Genomic DNA, 26221 nt, shown 5'->3' on the forward strand with positions numbered 1-26221 from the left:
TTGTTTTTGGTGTCTGTCCCCAGTGGCTAAGGTTGGTTCAGTGGGTTGAGTAGGTTTCCTGGTTGAGGGGACTAGTGCCTGTGTTCTGGTGGATGAGGCTGGATCTTGTCTTTCTGGTGGGCAGGTCCACTTCTGGTGGTGTGTTTTGTGGTGTCGGTAGCCTTATTATTATTTTAGGCAGCCTCTCTGCTAATGGATGGGGCTGTGTTACTGTCTTGCTAGCTGTTGGGCATAGTGTTCAGCACTGTAGCTTGCTGGTCATTGAGTGAAGCTGGGTCTTGGTGTTGAGATGGATATCTCTGGGAGATTTTTGCCATTTGATATTACGTGGAGCTGGGAGAGCTCTTGTGGACCAGTGTCCTGATGTTGGTTCTGCCACCTCAGAGACACAGCCCTGACGCCTGGCTGGAGCACCAAGAGCCTTTAATCCACATGGCTCAGAATAAAAGGGAGAAAAAATAGATAGAAAGAAGGAAGGAAGGAAGGTTGGAAAGAAAGAAAGAGGATAAAATAAAGTAGGATAAAATAAAATAAAGTTATTAAAATAATAAATAATTATTAAGAAGAAAAATTTTAAAAAGTAAAAAAAACAAAAAAAACCGGGACGGTCAGAACCCTAGGACAAATGGTGAAAGCAAAGCTATACAGAGAAGATCTCACACAGAAGCATACACATACACACTCACAGAAAGAGAAAAAGGGGAAAAAATAATATATTTTGCTCCCAAAGTCCACCTCCTCAATTTGGGATGATTCATTGTCTTTTCAGGTATTACACAGATGCAGGGTATATCAAGTTGATTGTGGAGCTTTAATCCGCTGCTCCTGAGACTGCTGGGAGGGATTTCCCTTTCTCTTCTTTGTTCACACAGCTCCGGGTGCTCAGCTTTGGATTCGGCCCCGACTCTGCGTGTAGGTCGCCTGAGGGCGTCTGCTCTTCGCTCAGACAGGACGGGGTTAAAGGAGAAGCTGATTCGGGGGCTCTGGCTCACTCAGGCCGGGGGGAGGGAGGGGCACGGATGCGGGGCGAGCCTTCGGCGGCAGAGACCGGCATGACCTTGCACCAGCCTGAGGCGCGCCGTGTGTTCTGCCGCAGAAGTTGTCCCTGAATCCCAGGACCCTGGCAGTGGCGGGCTGCACAGGCTTCCGGGAGGGGAGGTGTGGAGAGTGACCTGTGCTCGCATCCAGGCTTCTTGGTGGCTGCAGCAGCGGCCTTAGCGTCTCATGCCTGTCTCTGGTGTCCGCGCTGATAGCCGAGGCTCGCGCCTGTTTCTGGAGCTCCTTTGAGTGGCGCGCTTAATCCCCTCTTCTCTCGCACCAGGAAACAAAGAGGCAAGAAAAAGTCTCTTGCCTCTTTGGCAGCTCCATACTTTTTCCCGGACTCCCTCCCAGCTAGCCGTGGTGCACTAACCCCTTCAGGCTGTGTTCACGCAGCCAACCCCAGTCCTCTCCCGGCTTCCGACCAACCGAAGCCCGAGCCTCAGCTCCCAGCCCCCTCCTGCCTCTGCGGGTGAGCAGACAAGCCTCTCGGGCTGGTGAGTGCTGGTCAGCACCGATCTTCCGTGCAGGAATCTCTCCGCTTTGCCCTCCGCACCCTGTTACTGCACTCTCCTCCGTGGCTCTGAAGCTTCCCCCCTCTGCCACCCACAGTCTCCGCCCGCAAAGGGGCTTCCTAGTGTGTGGAAACCTTTCCTCCTTCACAGCTCCCTCCCACTGGTGCCACGTGTAGATGTATTTCTGATGTATCTGTGGGGAGGAAGGTGATCTCCGCGTCTTAATCTTCCGCCATCTTCCGCTGACACCTGCTCTGAAGTTTTGATTGTCTTTTTTTTTTTTTTGCTTTCTTCTCATTGTAGCTTCATATGTATGTGATATGCCTCATTATCTGCCCCATGCTGCCTTTCTCATTCTGGGGTGATTTTTTTCTGTGTTTAATCACCATGAGAATCCTCACTCTGTTCTGCCTGTTCCTTAATGGGCTCAGTAGTTTCCAACAGATCCTTTGTACAGCTTGGACTCTGGAGCTGGGTCTGATGTATTTGAGAGTCACTACTTATAAGAAATTTGAAGTTACTTGGTAGAGAATGAGGCTGGACAGGCTAGAGGAACCAAGGCTTTGAGCATTGAGTATGAGTGTTTATGAATAAAATCGGAGATCCAGGTGAGGAGAAAGGGTGGGCGAAAGTTTATTTAACAATTCTTTTGGATCCAAGTATCCATCTAGAAATCTTGATAATTGAAAGTAGTAGTTGTACAACCACAAATACCTTAAGGAAAAATATGCTGAACTGAGGAAAACACAGAGTCTGCTTATCTCTCTTTATATATTTTTAAAGAATTTAAAAAATACATTTTCTAGGACAAGGCTTTAGCACTTTGAAAAACCTGTCTTTGGATTCACATTGTCAGAGTCACAGTTTGGGTCTTTCTGTATAAAGACCCATGTAATTAACTGAATTTTTGAATTTTAATCTAGGTGTTTTCTACTGTTAGTGCATCAATTACTTGCGTTTAGGAAATACTAGAATTTTGAATATTTTCTCATCCAGGCCTTTTTTTCTTTATTTTCTTTTTTGGCCATGCCTTGCGGCATGCAGGATCTTAGTTCCCTGACCCGGGATTAAACCCAGGCCCCTGCGTTGGGAGTGAGGAGTCTTAACTGCTGGACCTCCAAGGAAGTCCCCTCATCCAGGCACTTTTAAAAGGACTTTTTTGGGTAGATGAGAATCTTTTTAAGAATAGCTATCTAAATATATTTACTTGGGGTCCTCACTTCAAACTGTTTAAAAAACCATTTCCTTATGAATAACCTGTTGCCTTTTATAAATAATTTTTCAGCAAACATTGAGAAGAATGTGCTACCTTACTATCAAAGAAATGGCTACCATCTCTGAGGATGTCATAATTGTCACAAGCAGGTATGTGAATAGTTAAAACCTAGGATGTGATACTTACATATTTAGTGGAGTATTTGGTGTTCTCTTTCTGTTAATTTTACTTTTTGACTGTAAGAAAGCCAGTAGGAATTTAAAAGAACATAATGTCTTAAGGCATTCTTTTCTAAAATGTGGTTGTCATGTGAAAACCATCTCTGTCTAATAAAGCTGAGAAAGAAGTCACAAAGGATAATACTGATAGATTTGATTACACTTTAAAATGTCATAAAAATATATAAACAAAACTAAAAAGTAAATGATACATTGAAATAAAATATTTATTTATTAAAAAAAATTATAGTTGATTTATGAAAAAAATATAACAAGTACATCAAAAGGCTAACATCTGTAATATATAAAGAACTCTTATACTTCAAAAAAATCCAAGTGATACTTCATAAAATAATCAATATAAAGGATCTTAATATCTTTAGTCATTCTCACTAGTAACCAGAAAATGTAATTAAAAATTCAAGAATGAGTTACAGTATTTTGTTGTTGTTTTTTGTGCTTTTAAAATTCAATTTATTGGGCTTCCCTGGTGGCGTGGTGGTTGCGCGTCCGCCTGCCGATTCAGGGGGACCGGGTTCGTGCCCCGGTGTGGGAGGATCCCGCGTGCCGCGGAGCGGCTGGGCCCGTGAGCCGTGGCCGCTGGGCCTGCGCGTCCGGAGCCTGTGCTCCGCAACGCGAGAGGCCACAGCAGAGGAAGGCCCGCATACCACAAAAAAAAAAAAAAAAAAAAAAAATTCAATTTATTTAAACTAAAAAAAAAAACAACTCCCCCATTTCTCCCACCCCGCCAGTCCCTGCCTCTGGGAAACCACTAATCTGATCTCTGTATCTATGTACCTATGAGCCTGGTTTTATGTATATATTTATTTATTTAGATTCCACATATAAGAGAGATCATATGGTATTTGTCTCTCTCCGTCCGACTTATTACACTTAGCATAATGCTCTCAAGGTCCATACATGTTGTCACAAATGTCAAGATTTCATTCTTTTTTAATGGCCGAATAATATTCCATTGCATATATGTACCACAATTTCTTTATCCATTCATCTGTTGATGGACACTTAGGTTGTTTCCATATCTTGGCTAATGTAAATAATGCTGCAGTGAACATGGGAGTGCATATATGTTTTTGAATTAATGTTTTCTTCAGATAAATACCCAGAAATGGAATTGCTGGATCACATGGTAGTTCTATTTTAATATTTTGAAGAACGTCCAAACTGTTTTCCATAGTGGCTGTACCAATTTACATTCCCACCAGCAGTGCAGAGGGTTCCCTTTTCTTCATGTCCTAAACAACACTTGCTGTTTCTATGTTTTTTTTTTTTTTTGTGGTACATGAGCCTCTCACTGTTGTGGCCTCTCCCGTTGCGGAGCACAGGCTCCGGACGCGCAGGCCCAGCGGCCATGGCTCACGGGCCTAGCTGCTCTGCGGCATGTGGGATCTTCCCAGACGGGGGCACGAACCCGTGTCCCCTGCATCGGCAGGTGGACTCTCAACCACTGCGCCACCAGGGAAGCCCCTGTTTCTATCTTTTTGATAGTAGCCGTTCTAACAGGTGTGAGGTGATAGCTCATTGTGGTTTTGATTTACATTTTCCTGGTGATTAATGATGCAGAGCATCTTCTCATGTACTTTTTGGCCATCTGTATGTCTTCTTTGGAAAAATGTCTGTTCACATCTGCCCATTTTAAATCAGATTGTTTTATTGCTTTGAGTTTATGAGTTCTTTATAAATTTTGAAAAATTATAATATTTTGCCAATCAAATTGGCAAAAAAAGGCAGTCAGTACTTGTAAGGGATATTGATATTCTTGTATACAGGAGGTAGAATAATAAATTGATTCAGTTTTTTTAGAAAGCAGTGTGGCAGCATTTGTTGAATGTTTGAAAGGGTTTTTCCCTTTGATCCAGTAATTCCACATCTATGGAATTATCCGCAGAAAACAATCAGAGATAGCACAGAACTACTTATATACAATGATGCTTATTGCAACACTGTTTTCACTAGCAAAAAGGAAAAAACAACTTGAATGTCTGACATTGTTAAAAATGTTCTAATTAATCATGTTATAGTCGTATTATGAAATATTTTTATTTTTTGAATATATTTTTGAGACACCTTTAATGATGTGGAAAAGTCTTCAATAAAGTGCTAAATGAAAGTTGGATTCAAGTCTGTGTATTCCCTGTAGTCTCTTTTAAAAATATTCTAAGTATGTATATAAAAATATATGATTGGATATCCACTGATATATTACCAGTAAGTTATCTCTGGGTGTTTGGAATTGCGGTTATTTATTTTCTTTAAACTTTTGATAATTTCCAAATGTCCTAGAATGAGTATGTATAATTCAGAGTCCTAAGATATATAACATGTTATTTAGAAAATAGTCATTAACAGTTATTAATATATAATTATAGTTAATAGTTACTAATTATAACTCATTCAAGTGAATCTGGTATTTGTACAAGAAAATAAATTTTGGATGAGGGTACTTAACGTTTAACCAGCAGTTGCGTTGAATGTAGTTTCATAATATTAGTAAAGCTTTCAGCTGAAAATAATACAAAGCCAGAATTAAATAGTAACAAACAAAATAAGCACAGAGTAGCTGGTGTTGGTTCAGTAGTTCAGTAGTGTCAGGGCTGGTGTCTCTTAAATTCTTTGGGACATCCTTACATTATTGCAAAATAAGATGCCTGAATTACTGGCAGTGCACCATTCAAGGTGGGAGGGGTACCGGGAAGGGGGCCAGAGAGAGCCAGCACTGTCTGCCCCGTTTATCAGGTATGCAAAAGCTTTTCCCAAGGCAATTTTTAGATTTTATTTGGCACAGCTGCGTTATGACTAACCTTAGGAGGCCAGGAAAGTGAGTATATAGCTTTTATAGCCCAAGGGGCGGGCTTGGGAGAAGGGAGGGTATTAAAAATGGGTGTTGGATTAGTCAGCTAACAGTGTGTGGCACAAATACAAAACAAAAAATTCTTCACTTAGATTGCTAGATTCACTAAATATTGGAAAAATTAAAAATAGATTAATCAACTGTTGATTGAGGGTTTTTCGTTCCTTGGTTTAGCTGTTAATACTTCGATCTGAGTCCTGTTAGGCCGCTTTGAATTATGGTTTGCTTCTCATTTGTTTTAAGTGATTAGTAGATGTAGTAGGCAGAATAATGCCCCCTCCACCCCCAAGATATCCCTGTCCTAATTCCTAGGACCTGTGAATACGTTACATTACATGGCAAAGGGGAATTAAAGTTGCTAATCAGCAGATAGGGAGAGTATCCTGGATTATCCAGGTGGGCCCAATATAAGGATAAGAGTCCTTAAAAGTAGAAGAGGGAGGCAGAAGAAAAGGGTCAGTAAAGAGATGTGATGATGGAAGCCGGCTCAGAAGGATGCACTGTAGTTGCTGGAGTTGGAGATGGTGGAAGGGGGCCATAAGCCAAGGAATATGGGTGATGTGTAGAAGCTGGAAAAGGCAAGGAAATAGATTTACTCCTACAGCCTCCAAAAAGGAATGCCATGCTGCTGACACCTTGATTTTAGCCCAGTGAGACCTGTGTTGGACCTCACCTTACAGAACTGTAAGGTAAAGAAATGAATGTTGTCTTAAGCCTCTAAGTTTGTGGTAATTTTTTACAGCAGCAATAGAAAACTAACAGATTTTTGCAATATTTAAGTATCAAATCAATACATTGTATACCATAAAGTTACACAATGTTATATGTCACGTATCTCAAAACTAGAAAAAAAAACTAATAGAGATTTTGGTACCTGGAAGTGGGGTGCTGCTGTAACAAATACCTAAAAATGTGGAAGTGGCTTTGTGATTGGGCAGTGAGCAGGTGCTGGAAGAGTTTTGGGGAACATGATAGAAAAAGACTACACTGCCTTGAACAAACTGGTAGAAATATGGGCGTTAATGACTCTGATAGACTCAGAAGGAAGTGAGGAGCAGGATAGAGAAAACATTTATCATACAGCATTGTGAACAGACTGTTGGTAGAAATATGGACATTAAAGGTGTTGCTGGTGAAGGCTCAGAAGAAAATGAGGAAGGTATTGGAAACTGGAGGGAAGGGGATCCTTGTTATATTGTGGCAGAAAGCTTAGTGGCATTGTATCCTGCAGTTAGGTGGAAAGCAGGGCTTGTAAGCAATGAATTTGGGTATTTAACTGAGATTTCCAAGCAGAAAGTTGAGGTGTGCTTGGTTTCTTTTTGCCACTTGTAGTAAAATTTGAGAGTAGGGTAATAAATTGAGGAGAGACCTGTTAAACATGAACCAGGAGATCTTGATAAATACCAAATCATTACGTTGTACACCTGAAACTAATATAATGTATGTCAATTACATCTCAAAAAACAAAAATAAACCAGGAGTTGTTGATTTTGGAAATTGTCAGCCTACCAGAATGGCAAAGAATGCTAAAATCAAGAGATGTGTGTTGGGAAAGCCTTCTCTAGAGAAAAAATCAGAGTTACTCTACAGCCTTTTCCTGAAACCTCAGAAAGATTAAAAGGTCAGTGTATTCACTCACACAAAACACTGAGAGATGAAGGGTGTGACTCATAGATTCCCTCAGCATCTAAGCGGAAGCCAAAAATAGAGGTGGGATTATCTAGGCAAAATCTGTGGAGGAGCCTCTTGTCTAGTGGAGTGAATCTCTTTACGAATATGGTAGTCCCGCAAGGCTCTTGAGAATCTTATACCAGCAGAAACACTGCCAGCTTGGACTGAAAGGAACAGAGAGGTGAAGTGAAAGAAGGCTATCAGAGCCCCAAAATTCTACAGGCAGGAGACAGGCTGATAAGACTCCTCAGCTTTAAACAGAAGCTGCCCTTTATAAAAAGGAAGGATGGCTCAGAGGGCGGAGGCCTATAAGGTAGAGCTTAGAACCTTAGTGAATTCTGCCATGACTTGAAACCTCTTCCCGTTTGCCTGGCTGGATTTCAAAATTGCTTGGGACCAGTAACTCTTTTTTATCCTTCCATTTTCTCTTTTTGAACAGGAATGTCTGTATGTGTTATCCTATGGCAGTCCCATCTTTGTGTTTCAGAGCAGGGAACTTGTTTTTTAGTTTCACATGTCCATGCATGGAGAGGAATTTTGCCTCAGGATAAATTATACCCAATCTCACCCATCCCTGATTTAGATGATTTTTTTTTTTTTTTTTTTTTTTTTGTGGTATGCGGGCCTCCCTCTGCTGTGGCCTCTCCCGTTGCAGAGCACAGGCTCCGGACGCGCAGGCTCAGCGGCCATGGCTCACGGTCCCAGCCGCTCCACGGCATGCGGGATCCTCCCAGACCGGGGCGTGAACCCGGTTCCCCTGCATCGGCAGGCGGACGCACAACCACTGCGCCACCAGGGAAGCCCCTAGATGATTTTTGATGATAAGATTGGGACTTTTGAGTTGGGTGAGATTTTGGCCTATTTTTTTTTTTTTTGACTGCACCGCACGGCATGTGGGATCTTAGCTCCCCAGCCAGGGATTGAACCTGCGCATTGGAAGATGGAGTCTTAACCACTGGACTGCCAGGGAAGTCCTGAGATTTTGGACTTTGAGTTGATGCTATAATGTGTTGATTTGGGGGGGATCTTGGGATAGGGTGAATATATTTTGCCTATGAGATGGATGCAGCCCTGCTGACATGATGATTTTAGCCCAGTGAGACCTAAGTTGGAATTCTAGCCCATAGAACTGTAAGATAATAAATACATTTTTGTTGTTTTAAGCCACTAATTGTGGTCATTTGTTATAGCAGGAATAGAAAACATATATTAGATGACCATTCTACATACATAGACAATTGTGTTAGCTTGGTAAGAAATCATGGATATTGAGAAAACCTGAAGGCAGACACTTCACAAAAGAGTATATACAGATAGCCAATAAGCACATGGAAATGTTCTCAATATTATTAGTCATCAAGGAAATGAAGATTGAAACCTCAGTGAAATACCTTTTCATACTCACTAAAATGGTTAAAATAGAAAAGCCTGACAGTACCAAAATCAACAAGCCTGCTCCAATACCAAGTATGGAACTTGGTGTATGGAACAGTTGAAGCTCTCCTACATTGTAGGTGGGAATGTAGAATGAATGAAACAACCACCGCAGAAAAAGTTTGGCAGTTTCTTTTTTTTTTTTTTTTTTTTTTTTGGCGGTACACGGGCCTCTCACTGCTGTAGCCTCTCCTGTTTGCGGAACACAGGCTCTGGACACACAGGCTCAGCGGCCATGGCTCACAGGCCCAGCTGCTCCGCGGCATGTGGGATCTTCCCGGACCGGGGCATGAACCCGTGTCCCCTGCATCGGCAGGCGGACTCTCAACCACTGCGCCACCAGGGAAGCCCTGGCAGTTTCTTATAAAGTTAAACATATACCTACCCTGTGACCAGTAATTCCACTGCTAAGTATTTACCCAAGGAAATGAAAATCTTTGGCCACGAAAAAGACTGTGTAAGAATTTCATTGCAGCTTTGTGATAGCCCTAAACCAGAAACAACCCAAAAGTTCATCAACAGGAGAATGGTTAAACCAGCTGTGTTATATTAATACAGAGGATCACTACTCAGCAATAAAAAGGAACAAATTGCTGTTTCAAGCAACAACACAGATACATTCCTAAAATAATACGTTGGAACAAAAGAATACATGCTGGATGATTTTATTTATATAAATTTTAAGACCAGTCAAAACTCAGTTGTGGTGACAGAAACCAGAAGTCTGGAACATTGGAGGAAACTGACTGGAAGTGGGCATGAGGGAACTTTCTGAGGTGATGGAAGTGTTCAGTATTTTATTTTGGGTAAAGGTTATATGAGTGATCACAATTGCCATCTAACTGAACACTTAAGCTGGCATTTTTATTGTATATAAATTTACAACTCAGTTAACAAAAAGAAAAACATGAAGAGATTTAGTGACTTAAGGATGGTCAAGTATATTGACAATCTGGTTATACTGTTCCACCCCCGTCTGATGAGACTCACCAGTGAAAAGCTGCATCTGAAGATTGCTTAGAATTCTGGAAATGAGTCCTGAGGAATGACCCATAACTCACATGGGGAGTATCATGGGGGAATGGGTTTCAGTATGTGATTAGTTACATCCCTAGTCTCAGAAAATCGAATGAATGGTTCATAGGCCATGGTTTAGGAAGAAATAAAGGGGCTGTAGAAACGGCTGTCTGGCAGGCAGTTGTGATATCAGTTGTGGGAATAATGTGAGGATTTGGGCAGGGGGAGGATAATACTTAGCTTCCTGAGGGAACCAAGAAGCTAAGACCATCCACAGACTTGGTAAGAAATATTCAAGCCTGAAGCAACTTTTCTATTTGAATGGTGCTGCTGTCCCTGACATTATGTCTGCCAGGACTTGGTGTAGAGCAAGAAAGGAAATGAGATACTATTCTAATCTGACTTAGCCACCACTGTAGTGAAACTTCTCTCTCAAAGATTTCCAGTAATCTCTTAATTGCAAAATCCCAAAGCTGATTTTTCAGTCTGTATTTTAATTGACCTCTCTCTTAGTTTTAATATGGTTAAACCCTCCCTGAAGTTCTACTGTCTTTGGCTTTCAGAACCACGGTCCTGAATTTCCTCCCATCTCTGATTATTCCATTTTATTCTTCCACAGAAGTGGCTGTTTTATTCTGCCTGTCACCCTAAATATTGGCATTCCCTGGGGTTCACATCAATGCTTTTGCCATTTCCCAAACTCATCGTGCTATTTGATACCCTGTATCACTCTACATGTTTCTCCCTGTGCCTGCATTTATCCTATTTCCTTTTCCACAAAGCTCAAACAGCATTTTACGTATTGATTTTCCTGTTCTTGACAGGTTAGTCATTGTCTCTTCTGCTGTTCTTATAACACTTTGTTTTAACCTCTATTCTAGTGTTTAGTACATTGTGCTGTAATGATTTGTTTACATGTTTTTCTACCCTCTGTACTGTTAGTTCCTTGAGAGCAAAAATTATATCATATATGACTTTGTATCATTAATTCTTAGAAAAGTGCCTTGCATGTATTAGACACACATTAAAAGTTTGTTTCATGAATTAAGCATAGGATAATCCATTTTCTCACTTCAGTTAAGGGGGCTGAAATCATAAGGATTATCTGTCTCTCTCTATCTCAAGGCAGCACTCGCACATATGAAGAAGTGGAGAAATATGGGTGTATTAGTTGGGTTTCTCCAGACAACAGAACTAATAGGATATATATAGATATATAGAAAGAGATTTACTATGAAGGATTGGCTCACGCAGTTATGGAGGCTAAGCCCCATAATCTGCTCTCTGTAAACTGGAGGCCCAGCAAAGCCAGTGGTATAGTTCCAGACCAGACCTGAAGGTCTGGGAACCAGGAGTCCTAATTTCCCAGGGCAGGAGAAGATGGATGTCCCAGCCCAAGCAGAGAGCAAATGCTCCCTTCCTCTGCCTTTTTATTCTATTCAGGCTCCTAACGGATTACATGATGCCCATTCATATTGGTGAGGGTGATCTTCTTTACTCAGCTTACTGATTCAAATGCCAGTCTTCTGGAAGCACACTCATAGACACACCCAGAAATAATGTTTTACCAGTTATCTGGGCATCCCTTAACTCGGTGAAGTTGACACAGAAAATTAACCATCACTATGGGTTTAATGGGAGTTGAGAAACCTTTCTGTATCCTGCCTCTTTCCTGCCCATTTGATAAGCAGACTGCCCTGATTTATTTGGATTCATACTTATTCTCTTTTAAAATGAAATTGTGGAAAACTTTTGAGAGAAAATCATGAAAATGATGCCAAGTCATAAAACTCCTTTCTCCAAAGCCTAATGAAATGAACACCAATGAGTAAAAGGGAAAGTCAGGGGACTTCTGATTCTAGCCAAGATAGAGTAAGGCCACGGCAGGCCATGTCTCCCAATGATCACAACAAAAACCTGTGGACAAAAGTACAGCAAGTGACTACCTGAGGCCTTTGAAAACTGAATAATAACTGTGAATTTGAGGAGAGAAAACAGTAATTAATGAATAACCAGTGTGGTAACAGTGAGTTTCATGTTTATTTTTCCTCTTTATACCCCACGTTTGACCCAAGAGCAGGCTAATTGGAGAACTGTACAGTGGGAGGAGTCAACAAAGGCAGAAGCCCATCTCTCTAGCCTGAGCACAAGTTAAAGAAAAGACCCCTGCAAGCTGGAGAGCATGGGGGAGAATCCTTGTTTGCTTGTTATTATTTTTTTGTTTATTTTCTGGTCCTGCCTTGAGGCCAGCCCTAGTTGTGGAACACTACTATGACGTGACAGCAGTATTTCAGACACGTGAAACCCTGAGATAAGACCTGTCTCTGAGAAAATGGGCCCCTGGCATGTGAAGAGTGGGGGGAAATCCACGTTACAGTTGACCCTTGCAACAGGAGTTTTGAGCTGTGCGGGTCCACTTACACACGGATCCTGAGGAACCACGTATAGGGAGAGCTGAATATAAGTTATATTCAGATTTTCGACTGTGTGGAGGGTTGGCACCCCTAACCCCTGCATTGTTCACGGGTCAACTGTATTTTTTTTTCCTTCCTTCTTTTATCTCTTTGTCTTGAGGGCTTGCTTCCAAAGAATTGTGGAGTAGCATAGGGAGCTAAAACTCTGAGAGAATCTCATATTTCTGGTGAGAAGAACTGGGAAAAGGAGTCCTTGAGAGCCAGAGAGTGTGGGAGAAATGACATGCACAGAAGGCCACGCAGAACTTGAGATCTGAAACTGCCTTGAGTGCTTGGTAAAACAAAAGTCAGCATTCCTCCGAGGCTTTTAACAGGACTCAGAGTCTCATGACATAATATTCAGAATCTCCAGATACAATCCAAAATGAGTCAACCAGGAAAGTCTGACCAATTCTCAAGGGAAAAGATAATCAATAGATGCCAACCCTCTTATTACCTAGATGTTGGGATTATTAAAGACTTGAAGCAGCTAATACAACCATGCTCCATAAAGGTGAACACTCTTGAAATGAACAGAAGAATAGAAATTCTCAGCAGAGAACTATATATATAAAAAAGAACCAACTGAAAATTTTAGAAATGACAAAGTACAACATGCAAAATAAAAAAATTCATTGGCTGGGCTCAATAGTAGAATAGAGATGTCAGAGGAAAGCGTCAGTGAACTTGAAAGTAATTCAGTAGAAATAATTCCAATTAAGAATAAAGAGAAAAAAGATGGAAAACAAAAACAAACAGCCCCACTGACCCATGGGACTGTATCAAAAGGTCTTACATTCATGTCATTGGAGTCCCTGAAGAAGAGGAGAGAGGGATTGGTGCAGAAAATTTTTGAAGAAATTATAGCTGAAAACTTCCAAATTTGGGGAAAGATATAACTTTACAGATTCAAGAAGCTCAGTGAAGCATATGCAATATAAACTCAAAGGAATCCACACCCAGATCATAACGAAACTGCTGCAAACCAAAGATAAAGGAAAACTCTTGAAAGCAGTTTGAGAAAAATGACTCATTACATATAAGGAAACTTGAGTTTAAAATACCGTGGGAGGACTTCCCTGGTGGCACAGTGGATAAGACTCCACGCTCCCAACGCAGGGGGCCTGGGTTTGATCCCACGTGCATGCTGCAGCTAAGAGTTTGCATGCCACAACTAAGGAGGCTGCGTGCTGCAACTAAAGAGCTGGCTAGCTGCAACTAAGGAGCTCTCCTGCTGCAACTAAGGAGCCGGTGAGCCTCAACTGAAGGAGCCCTGGAGCTCCAACGGAGGAGCCCACATGCTGCAACTAAGGAGTCCACCTGCCGCAACTAAGACCTGGTGCAACCAAATAAATAAATATTTTGAAAAAATACTGTGGATTTCTCATCAGAAAACACAGAAGTTGGAAGATGGTGGAACACCGTTGTTTAAGTGCTGAAACAAAAGGAAATGACAACCCAGTATTCTGTATCCACAAAAAATATCTTTCAGGAGTGAAAGTGAAATAAAGACTTCCTCAGATGAAGGTAAATCAAGAGTATTTGTCACCAGCAGACCTACTCTGAAGGAAATATTAAATGAAGTGTTTTAGGCTGAAGGGAAATGATACTACATCTTTGTAGTACTGAAAGAAAACAAAAAGCACAATTGTTAACCCAGAATTCTGTGTCCAGCAAAAATAGCTTTCAAAAACAGTTGGTATAAAAGCAATTTCAGACATGAAAAAGCTGAAAGATTTAATCTGTAGCTTTTTTTTTTTCTTCTAAGGTCTATGGACCTAAATATAAAACCTAAAGCTAGAAAGCCTCTAAAAGAAAACATGGAAAAATCCTTGTGACCTTGAATTAAGCAAAGATTTTTGAGATATAACGTCAAACGCTTGATCCATAAAGAAAACAAAAAGACAAACCACAGACTGGAAGAAAATACTTATAAATTATATATAATAAAGGACTGGTATCTAGGTCATATAAAGAGCTTTCAAAATTCAATAATGAGAAAGCAATACAATAAAAAAAGTGTAAAATCTGTGAATAGACACCACTAAAGAAGATATATACATGGCAAATAAAGCAAATGAAAAGATGTTCAACCTTGTTAGTCATTAGGGAAGTTCAATTTAAAACCACAATGAGATACCACTATACATCTTTCGGTTGACTAAAAATTAAATAGACTGACTTTAGCAAATATTACTAAGGATGAGGAGGAATTGGATCTCCGGTAGGAATGTAAAGGGGTGAAATCATGTTAGAAAACATTTTTGCAGTTTCTTAAAAAGTTAAACATGAACCTACCATAAGATCCAGTTCGTTCACTTCTAGATATTAACCCAGGTGAAATGAAGCAAAAGTTAAATGGAACCTTTTGGGGTATAGAGATTTGGAACGAGCATTATGTCCAATGTTTCCATGAAAAGGGGGCTGAACAAATAGCAAGTTCAGCAATTTATCTGAATCTTTTAGAGTGCTGACACTGATATCTCAGAGTAACCAACTGGCTCAAAACCTAAAGAGAGACCAGAGCTTACAGGGTTAGATGAGATGTGAGCCCTGGTTTACTGGACAAGATGTGTCTGATACCAGTAAGAAGAGTTCAGCTGGGCTGATTGCTGAATTGGTGGAGACTGAGTATACACTATCTAGAGAGAGTGAAGCCCCTCGGTGCCACAAATACAGGGCGGTCTGAGCCTTTATAGGCTTGTTGGTTCTTCTCCATGGACCCAACCGAGCCCTTATAGAGCATTTGGGAGAGTCCTGAGGGAGGCTCTCCCTCAGGGTAAAGAACTGGGAGCAGGGAATAGCAGCTACCCTGGCAGGGATATTGACTTGCCCTTGGATCCTTTTCCTCCGTTTCCCCTCTGAAAGAAAAGCCTTAAGCTATAGGAGGAATGGCAACACACACTCATCTTTAGATACTGGTGAAAACTCATTGCAATTGTGGGAACGGAACAGGGGAAAAACTTTCTACCCCTGGGGGAGTGATAAGGATATGCACTGAGTCAACTGCAGTTCTAGAAGGGGCAGAAGTGAAGGCCACAACCCTAAGATCCCGGACAGGGTGCCTGCCTAAGACAGCCTTAATTAGAACAACAAAGAACAGCCTCCCATCCCTACCCACCCACTGCACTGAGGGATAAGTAAGTAACCTGCAAGAGACCAATCCTCTCTGAGGGGCTGGCGGAAGAAAATACCAAAAGCTGAGGGTAATCATTGAAAAAAAAAAATACTCTGTCACACCAGCCCTCAACCTAAACATAGGGTATCACTAGAGGAATTTGAAGCCAAGCTTGGGGAGCACTGAGTGTTAAAAGAGCAACAAGAAACCAAACCCAGTCCAACTCCCAAAGAGATTAATTCAAACCCCTGAGCTAATGGCTTAGCAGGAGGAAACGTGTCCCCACTTCAAGGCATGTAAACAATTTACTTCATCTCTGCTGTCCTACACGAGATGTTTGGCTTTCAACAACAAATTAGAAAGCCTAAGAAAAAACAAGAAAAAAAGAATACTCTCAAGAAACAAAGCAGTCAGCAGAACCAGTCACCACTATTCAACATTGTACTAGAGGTATTAAGCAATGCAGTTAGACAAGAGAAACCAATTTGACACATAAGAGTAAATTAACAAAGAAATAAACTCTCTGTTTTTAGATGATGTGGTAGAATACCTGGAAACCCTAGACAATGATAAAATGAACTCAAACAATAGAATTCAGTGGGGTAGCAGGATATAAAATTAACACATAGAAATCAGTAGCCTTTATGTAATCAAACGACACGCATAGAACCCCATTGCAACAACAACAAAGATTAAATACTTAGGAATAATTTTGACAAAAAATGCACAAAACTTGTAAGAGGAAGAAAAAATTTGAAGCCCTGAAATGCTCAAAGTATACTTGGACAGATGTAAAGGTATCCCCTGTTTTGAATAGGTCAGTTCAACGTTATAAAGATTTTAATCCTCCCTAAATTAATTTATAAATTCATTTCAATCCCAGTAAAAAATCCAACAGGTTATATTATAGTTAGAGAAGTTGATACTAAAGTTCATGTAGAAAAACAAACATGTAAGAATAGCCAGGAAATAACTGAAAAAGGGAAAACCGTGAGCAAGGACTAGCTCTACCAGTCAGTGAAATACTAAGGCCTGTACATTTAGAACAGTGTGGTACTGACACGTGAATAGACAAGGAGACCAGTGGAGTAAAATTGTGTGATGACTACGTAAAGTGTCAACTCGGCCGTGCTGATCTACATTTTTCAGAATTCTCTGTTACAAATGGAAAGTACAGAATCAGACCCAAGGACACATGGAAACTTAGTATATGACAAAGGTGGCATCTCTAATCACTGGGGGGTAAGCATGTACGTTTTAATACATGTTTCTGGGACAACTGAGTAGCCACTTAGAAAAAGATAAAATTAGAGTAGCCACTTAGAAAATGATAAACTTAGATCTGTATTTCACATCACATCATATACATGAGTAAATTCTAAAAAGATAAGGAGTATAAATTTTAAAAAAATGAAACCATACAAGTACTAGAAGAAAACATGAGTATATTCTTCTTTAACCTTGGTGTAGGGAAAAGTTTTGTACTTATGACTGAAATCCAGAGGCAATAAAAGGATTGATGAATTTGACTACATAATTTTTTTTAAATTGCATGACCCAAACACCATAAAATATAGATAGAATAAACCAGGGGTTTGCAGTAGGGCCAAGTTGTGGTATAAACAGTTATTCTTAATTTATTGTCATCGTATCCTATGTGACATTGCCATTCATTTTATGGCAAAAGCGGAGTGATAGTGGGCTCGTGACTAGGAGGGAGATGAGTAGTTTTATTTTACTGTGCTTCACCTAGGAGCAGATGGCCTGATCCTATAATGAGATGGCCTATTGAATGCTCAGCTGAGGTAGTAGGTTGGAGGAAGACTGTGAGGTTGGGGAATTCTCCTCCAAGATGCCATATATCCATTGAATCGATTGCCAGTGTATGGTACTGTCACCAAGAAATAGAATAGGCAGGTCCAGAAATCAAGAGGTGGAAGTAGGACTGGCTCCTCCAACCCTCACTCCCAGTGACTCACTTGTAGAATTTATGCTTCCCATTCTCACCCCGAATGTGGATTAGAGGTCCCGGTTCCCAGGGGACAATGTTTTCAAGGGGTGAAAAGGGGGAAGCATTTAACCCATTGACTCCTGGTTCCCGTGGGTTGTGGATTGTCTCCAGCACAGAAACATCCCACACTTCTGGATTCTACATGTCTGAGTAACAGGTTGGCAACCTAAGGCATCCCACACTGCAGAGTCAGAGCAACCGTGGGGCAGGAAGTGAGCCAGTTTGCACACTTGAAATGATGACTCCTATTGGGTCACTTTATGTTCTTCATGCTAGTGGACCAGCAGGTAATGAAAGGAGCTGCTATACTTGTAGAGGTAACTGACCTTGATCCCTATCAGGATCTAGGGTTGTTTCTATATAAAGGTGGCAGAGAGGACTGTATCTAGAATTCAAGGTGTTCACTTGAGTATATTTTTGTGTGTTCACGCATGGGAAAATGTTGACTAGGGACTAGGGAACAACCAACGGTCCAACCAGGGTAAATCCAACAACGGCTCAGATCCCTTGGCATAAAGGTTTGAGTCACCTACCAGACACATAACCAAGATGAGATGAAGTGCTGGCCAAGAGTGAGGGAAATAAAGAATGGGTGGTTATAGGAAGGAGATGATGAATATCAATTATGGCTTTGAAATGTGTTGTAGCACTATGGGTTGTACCATGTTCTACTTATCTTCCAGTCTCTTGTATAAATAGTGGATGGTTACCATCTTGAAGACTCAGTGATAGATTAGATTCAATGGAAGACATGTTCAAATGTGAGGGGTACAAAGGATGGGCTGTATTGGGTGCCACTTTTGAGCAACCTCCCGTTTCCTCAGCCTCATCTTTGGTTCCAGCTGTGGCTGTGGTCAACATTGCCATGTAGGGTCCAGCTCACTAGCATCGATAGTGCCTCACTTCAAGCATGTCCTGTGCGTTTTGCTTCCTGCCCTGCAATTTCTTGCACACTCACTGAACTCACGTGTGTGAGTTAACATGTGAACGTTAAGAGAATGGGGAGTTAACACTCTGGGGTTAAATCTCTACCAGGGGCTAAGAGCTAGTGGATACATTCTTTCCTTTACATCCCTTGTATGGTTTCTGAGATGTATTTCATTAGGCTCCTCAGAAGATTTGTCATTAAATAACCAGTTGCTTGTGGCATTGACACACTAGAGAAAACTTCTTTGGGTTGACTTTCCCTCCTCCTTTGTTTACTTCCTTATCTTTTACTTCTCCCTCAGAACACACTCCCAAATAAACTATCTGTATGTAAGCCTTTGCTGTCAGGGCAGCCCAAGCTAAACAGAAGTACAGAGCAGGGGTTGGCAAACTATGGCCCGTGGCCAAAACTGTTGCCTCATTTTTGTAAATAAAGTTTTATTGGAATGTAGCCATGCCTTTTTGTTTATGCATTACTATGGCTACTTCTGTGCCATCAGCAAGCCAAGGAGAGAGGACTCAGGAACCAAACCTGCCAAGCCTCAGTTTTTTAATCTAATTGGAAAAATGCAAATATTTGTGAAAAAGACTCGTTGATAAATTATTTATCCCCAAACAATGGAAATCTGTGCTACCATTAAAAAGATATTTTAAATATACTATTTAGATATTTTAATACATATAAATATCTAAAATTTTAAAACATCTGCCTATAAGGAAAGATTTTCAAGTTATATTACTAAGTAAGATTGAAGGTACCAGAAGAGTGGCGTGCATTTTTGGCATGCATTTTAAAAAGTCTCTGTGGTTGCATATATTTTAAGAACTTTCTTAAGAAAACTTAAGCAACTGTTCAAAATGACTGTCTTCAGTTGAGTGGCATTACAGGGTAGGGTGGGTGAGGAGAGACTTAGACTTTATATTTTATACCTTTCTGAATACTTTGAAAATGGATTGTTATATGAGTGAAATACTCTACCTAATAATTGAAAAATGAACAAAATTGAAGGACTGTCAGTTATTCACAGCTTTCTCCTCTTGGTGCCCTAATGGAGTGAGTTGGAGTTGGAGGCCATTTTGGATTATGTGAGGGAAGTTGAGTGAGGGAGGAGGTGGATAGTCAGTCTGAGGGTAGTATAAATGCATAGAGGACAAGAGAAGGAAGGGTAAAAGAGTGACTAATCTAAAGGTTAAAAACCTTTTAAAATTACGGCCATGAAATTTTGTAGCTCAGTCCACACTCCTCTGCCTGTTTTTGCAGCTACACAGAAAGGTCTGAAACCATTGACAATTATTTTAGAAAGCCATTCCTGAGAGAGCGAGACCTCATGAAGTAATCATTTTAGTCAGTTTCTTTTAAAAAAGAGTTATTTTTAAGTCTGATGAGTTTTGGGGATTTTGGGGGATTTCAGCCTGAGACTCTCTATATCATTGTCTGTTTTTTATGCCAGTAATCAGTATCTAAAATTATTTATATATTTAGTTTATGCGATTAATATCTCTTTTCCCACTGGAATGTAAGCTCCATGAAGGCAGACTTTGTTTTGCTCACTGCCATATTCTTTTTTTTTTTTTTACATCTTTATTGGAGTATAATTGCTTTACAATGTTGTGTTAGTTTCTGCTGTGTAACAAAGTGAATCATCTATATGTATACGTATATCCCCATATCTGCCTCCTTCCCACCCTCCCTATCCCACCTCTCTAGGTGGTCACAAAGCACTAAGCTGATCTCCCTGTGCTATGCGGCTGCTTCCCACTAGCTATCTATTTTACATTTGGTAGTGTGTATATCTCCATGCCACTCTCTCATTTCGTCCCAGCTTACCCTTCCCCCACCCCATGTCCTCAAGTCCATTCTCTATGTCTGCATCTTTATTCCTATCCTGCCACTAAGTTCATCAGTACCATTTTTTTTTTTTAGATTCCATATATATGCGATAGCATACCGTATTTGTTTTTCTGACTTGCTTCACTCTGTATGACAGACTCTAGGTCCATCCACCTCACTACAAATAACTCAATTTCGTTTCTTTTTATGGCCGAGTAATATTCCATTGTATATATGTGCCACACCTTCTTTGTCCATTCATCTGTCTATGCACCCTTAGGTTGCTTCCATGTCCTGGCTATTGTAAATAGTGCTGCAATGAACATTGTGGTACATGTCTCTTTTTGAATTGTTGTTTTCTCAGGGCATATGCCCAGTAGTGGCATTCCTGGGTCATATGGTAGTTCTATTTTTAGTATTTTAAGGAACCTCCATACTGTTTTCCATAGTGGCTGTATCAATTTACATTCCCACCAACTCACTGCTGTATTCTTAAGATTTAAAATAGTCTTCTACCCAGTAGTTTTTATATTTATCCAAGGAAGACACTCAGTAAATACTTGTTTAATCAATAGGTGTATTAAGATAATTATGGGGACAAGTGGAATTAGCGAGGGGTGGACTCCACAAAGGAGAAAACTTTAATCTTATGGTAACCAATTTGATTTTTCTCAGTCTGACTAAGGACATGACTGGAAAGGAAGATGTGTACCGAGGCCCAGCCATCAGGGCTCTCTGCAGAATCACTGATGTAAGTTCTTTGTTTTACTGAGGTGTCAAAGGGGACCTATGTTTATCTGCAGGTGGCCATGTAAATTTAGTAGGATTCCCTGTCTGACTTTGTGAATCATCAGCAGAAGAGAAACATGACCACCAGAAAGGCTTTTGTGGCTCCAGGTTTTTTTTTTGTTTTAGATTGTACTTTCCTTTTGTTTATTTAGATTATTCTATTTCTCTCTATATTTACCCTCATGGACTTTTGTCAGAGTCAGGGCACATTGCTTGCAGGAGACAAAAACCCATTTGAATTTAGCTTAAAAAAAAAAAGAAAAGCTTTGTTACAAAATACAAATCTCTCAGAATTTGAGGTAAAGTTTACAACCAGAACAAGAAGTAGGGCAGCTCTAAGGAACTCAGCAGCAGGATTCTCAGATATTTACTATTATGATCCATCATTTATCAGGCTCAAGCCCTCTCATTTAAGTATTTAAGAGAAACAGCCTGATTAGCCATCAGCCAGCCAGTGGCTTGTTATCTACCTGGGTCCAATCAGGTGTTTAACCTTGACTTAGTCTGTTGTATTGGGAGGGATGAGGTTATAGAGTATGTTAGGCTGTCCCTTTCTTGGAACTTTGAGAAGGAAAGGTTAAAATGAAGGACAGGCTGGGCATTGCCAAGCAAATTGAATAATATTTCAGCTATATTCATGATCGGGTGTATTTTATGTATATGTTTGCAGTCTTCTCAAATTTCAAAGGTTGAGCAGGATTAAATGGTAAATGTGGGTCCTAGGAGGAGTAATAGAAATGGTTTAGTATTTTTCAATGCTCAGTTACTTTATTGTGGTTGCTTTTGTTTTTAGCATTAAATTGATACCATAAGACTTGACCATTCCAGGGCAAGCTAAGACTCTCCATCTAAGTATTGATCTTGGTGTATTTACGCGTCCTTACTTATTTACGCGTCCTTACTTACCTGCCACCACCTTCCCAGTGCTAAGCTTTCTTCCAGATAAATTTACGCGTCTTTACGTATTTACGCGTCCTTACTTACCTGCCACCACCTTCCCAGTGCTAAGCTTTCTTCCAGATAAATTAAAAAGAACTTTATTTTCAGAGGATTTCCTATTGAGGACTCAATATAGTAACATATTGCACATTTAATTTCTTATGAATCTAAAATAATCAGAGATTACAGTTGATTTATAGGACTCTCTGGGATCCATATAAAATACATGCCCTACACATAGGGGTATCTTCAGGACTTTAAAAGCATCCCCATTTAGGAATTTCTTTTATAATATCCCTGATAGGTTCAGCCTCTACTTGTGTATTTCTTCTGAACTGGGATTCTTCACTTTAAGATAGTTTATTTCATTGTGGAACAGTTATTCCTCTTCCTTACAAATGTTCCTTCTTGAAGCTGCCACTTGGTTGTCTGGGTTTTGCCCTCTGGGGTTTGATTATTATATGATAAACCTTTTAATGCATTCTAAATATTTGCACAGAGACAAATATGTGACTTGTTTTTGTAAATTATTTTGAAGTGGTAGTTTTGGATGAAAATGTTTTGCTTCAACCGCTTTTTCTTTATGAATGTTCTCAGGGAACAATGTTGCAGGCCATTGAAAGATACATGAAACAGGCCATTGTGGATAAAGTCTCCAGTGTATCGAGTTCAGCGTTGGTATCTTCCTTAGTAAGTGAACAAGTAACTGGTTCTCAGGCATGGTACAGTTTCTAGTTGCAAAAACAAAGTATCACTATGAGTCTCTCAAAAATGAAACATTTTAAAATATGTATACATTTCTGTTACTTTATACAATAATGCGTTATCTGAAAGAGGAACATTGAGCAATTGAAATGGGCAGTTAAAAACATGACATTTTCATGTTTGAAAGGTTTTGGTAATCAAAAAGCTATGTTGTGCATATAATACAGATGGTGGGTTAGGGTGGGATGGGGATCAGGGAAGAAACTGAGCTAATCTCTTTCTTTAAATCTTCCTTTATGACCTGCCTTTCTACCTCTTGTATCTTTGTCCTCTGCTTTTGTTGGTGCCCTGTGTCTGCAGTGTCCTTCAGTCCAAAGTCTACTTTCCTATTACTAAATTTCCTCCCAGGAAGTGCTGTTTGTTTTAGTAATATCTTTTCTTTCTCTTTTTTATCAAAACAAAATTTATTCATGACAGCCTATCACATTGTATTTGATTAAAATTGGTTACTAATGTGTGAATGGATTAGATCATCTGAATCACGAGAGTTGCTGGTTCTGGAATATAATTGGTCGTTTTACAGCAGGTACTCTACTTTTTTATGGTACTCTGTTTTTCCTTCCAGGTGAGTTTCCTGGAAGTAAAACCTATAATGTTAACATTATTTAAGTACCATCCTATTATCCATTCCCTCCCTGTCCTTCCCCTCTCATTACTTCCCTTTTTACACCTTTCCCAACCCACAAACATATGCTCACCTTTGCAAAGGGGTCTTGGAGAAAGTGTTTCAGGTTTATTAGTTGTCTCAGAGACTTGAAATAGACTTATAAAGCTATAACATTGTTTCTTTTTTTCTGGAAATGTCTGTTAGTAATTTTCCAGGAAAACGAACTCATGTTTCTAAACTTTTAGTGACTATGCATGATCTGTTCTCAATTTTTTCTGTATTTAGCACATGATGAAGATAAGCTATGATGTGGTTAAGCGCTGGGTCAATGAAGCCCAAGAAGCTGCTTCAAGTGATAATATTATGGTCCAGGTACTGTCATTGAATCACCTTAGCTTATGTCTCCAGATCATCTTTCTTTAGCCCTACATTTTAGGGGCAGTTTATTGATTCCCCAGATGAGTATTAGCTAAAGGCTAATGTTAAGCAGCATAATATTAAGTATATATTAGTGCATATTCCCAAGTGAGTATCCCACTAATTATGATTACCACTGTAGGCCCTGCTATTGTGTTTAGTAGAAACTGTAGGAATGTTTGAGAAGATTCTTATATTCAGTGGTAGTTTGAGATGCTCATTCCAAAGGTCATAATTCATTTCAGTCCTTTGTTTGAAAAATAATTTGTGAACATGGATGTTCAATTCCAAGCTTTTCAGGCCTTGGTTATACAAGACATTAGAAAAACAGTAAAGAGTAATTATCACTTTGTGAAGCTTTAAAACTGTTTTGTTGGAAAGATCTCCTTTTGATATTCATTACGCTATTCTTAATTAAAAGAAACAGGATTAAATTCTTAACTGGCAATTTTATGTAAAGTACTCCATTTATATTTGAGAGGGTGCTTATTTATCCTCTTTTAATGTTTACTTCTCACGTTAGCATATTCACTTATGAGGAAGTAGAGTAGTAATTTTTCCCTTGGGAAACATTCTCACCTTCCTAACTCTGATCATTGTGTTTTTACACAAAGTGCCATGATAATTACATGCCATAAGCCTACTTCAGGAGATTAATCCTTTAACCACTAACATAACCACAGATGATTTAAATCCACTAAGCAAGACCTGTAACACTGGTTAAAGCCTTGGACCTGAGAGCCTTTGTACTAACGATGGATGGGGCAACGCTGAACCTGCTAGAGCCATCTTCAGATTGTATGTCACCCCCTTAATACTTACCTAATCTGTATTAACAACTTCTGAGGGTAAATTAGAAACTCTTATCCTTTCAATCATGCCTGTGTTTGATTCAGTATGAAAAAGATATTCTATTTGTATACATTAAACTTGGGTATCTTTTTATTAAAAATGTATTTCCTTATGATTCTGTATTTATGTAAGTTTTATCCTCTTCCTACTCAGCCTTCTCTCTATATCATATTCTTTTTCTTGTTCTTTAGTACCATGCGTTGGGAGTTTTGTATCACCTTAAAAAGAGTGATCGCCTTGCTGTTTCTAAGATGTTGAATAAATTTACTAAATCTGGTCTCAAATCACAGTTTGCCTACTGCATGTTGATCCGAATTGCCAGTCGCTTACTAAAAGAAAATGAAGAGGGGTAAGTGTTTTCAGCTAAATCTAAGTAATTTTCCATTTGCTGGTTAACATACCTCAGAGTTTATTTCCTTTATGAATATTTTTTGGGCAATGCTGATTTTACAGATGGATTTGGTGTTTTCCAAATTAAGAAAAAAATTATGGGATTCCAAGAATCACAACTTTTATTTTTACTTTAATGTATGCTCCAGCATATATACTTAACAGATTATGATTGCTAATAATACAATAAATAACAAACTGATATTGAACAAAAAATATTTATCATAGGTTATATAGTAACTAAATGTGAAAGCTGGAAGTGACATTAAGAATCATCTTGTTTATCTTTTTTATTTCTATAAAAGGGAATGTTGAAGTAGTGCATTTAATAATTTATTTAAAGCACATGAGGGAAGCTAGTAGAATTACACATTCATAAGGTTCTTATACTGTTCATGAAGTAGTGTTTTAGTATCTGATGGTAGACTGTGATAATATAAGGATGAATACTGTAACCTCTTGAGTAATCACTAAAAAAACTAGGAGATATAAATGTCAACAGAGAAGAAAAAATGGAATATTAAAAAAAAAATTCAGGGCTTCCCTGGTGGCGCAGTGGTTAAGAATCCACCTGCCAATGCAGGGGACACGGGTTTGCCCTGGTCTGGGAAGATCCCACATGCTGCGGAGCAACTAAGCCCGTGCACCACAACTACTGAGCCTGCGCTGTAGAGCCCGTGAGCCACAACTACCGAGCCCATGTGCTGCAGCTACTGAAGCCCACGCGCTTAGAGCCTGTGCTCCGCAACAAGAGAAGCCACTGCAATGAGAAGCCCATGCGCCGCAATGAAGAGTAGCCCCCGCTCGCTGCAACTAGAGAAAGCCCACGTGTGGCAACAAAGACCCAACACAGCCAAAAAAAAAAAAAATTTCAGCTGAGCTTCCTGCTTTCTGTAATGGTAGAGTAGCTTGGTTATATTACCAACACACCCAAAAAAAAAAAAATTTCAGCTGAGCTTCCTGCTTTCTGTAATGGTAGAGTAGCTTGGTTATATTAGCCCTCCTGCAAATAGTGATTATATCATTAGTCCAAAACTGTGCTTCCCTGGCACAAAAAACCCCACACTATTAGAAAGTACTGGTGAGTGGTGAAAAGCAGGCAAAAACTGGAGGGAAATTAATGCCTGGAAGACAGAAACTA

The 26221-nt window shown here is 39.8% G+C and overlaps 1 protein-coding gene across 2 annotated transcripts in view; it reads left to right on the top strand.

Annotated features, from left to right (window-relative positions):
• Window positions 1–26221, top strand: part of COPG2 (COPI coat complex subunit gamma 2) — a 165025-nt gene that overhangs the window by 24689 nt on the left and 114115 nt on the right. For both annotated transcript variants that reach the window (XM_024129793.3, XM_024129796.3), the window contains exons 5-9: window positions 2839–2918; window positions 20997–21072; window positions 22647–22739; window positions 23707–23793; window positions 24882–25039. In XM_024129793.3, the coding sequence (XP_023985561.1) occupies window positions 2839–2918; window positions 20997–21072; window positions 22647–22739; window positions 23707–23793; window positions 24882–25039 (494 nt within the window). The remainder of the gene's footprint in view (window positions 1–2838; window positions 2919–20996; window positions 21073–22646; window positions 22740–23706; window positions 23794–24881; window positions 25040–26221) is intronic.

Source organism: Physeter macrocephalus, chromosome 5 (genome assembly GCF_002837175.3).
Source record: "Physeter macrocephalus isolate SW-GA chromosome 5, ASM283717v5, whole genome shotgun sequence".
Classification (NCBI taxonomy): domain Eukaryota; kingdom Metazoa; phylum Chordata; class Mammalia; order Artiodactyla; family Physeteridae; genus Physeter; species Physeter macrocephalus.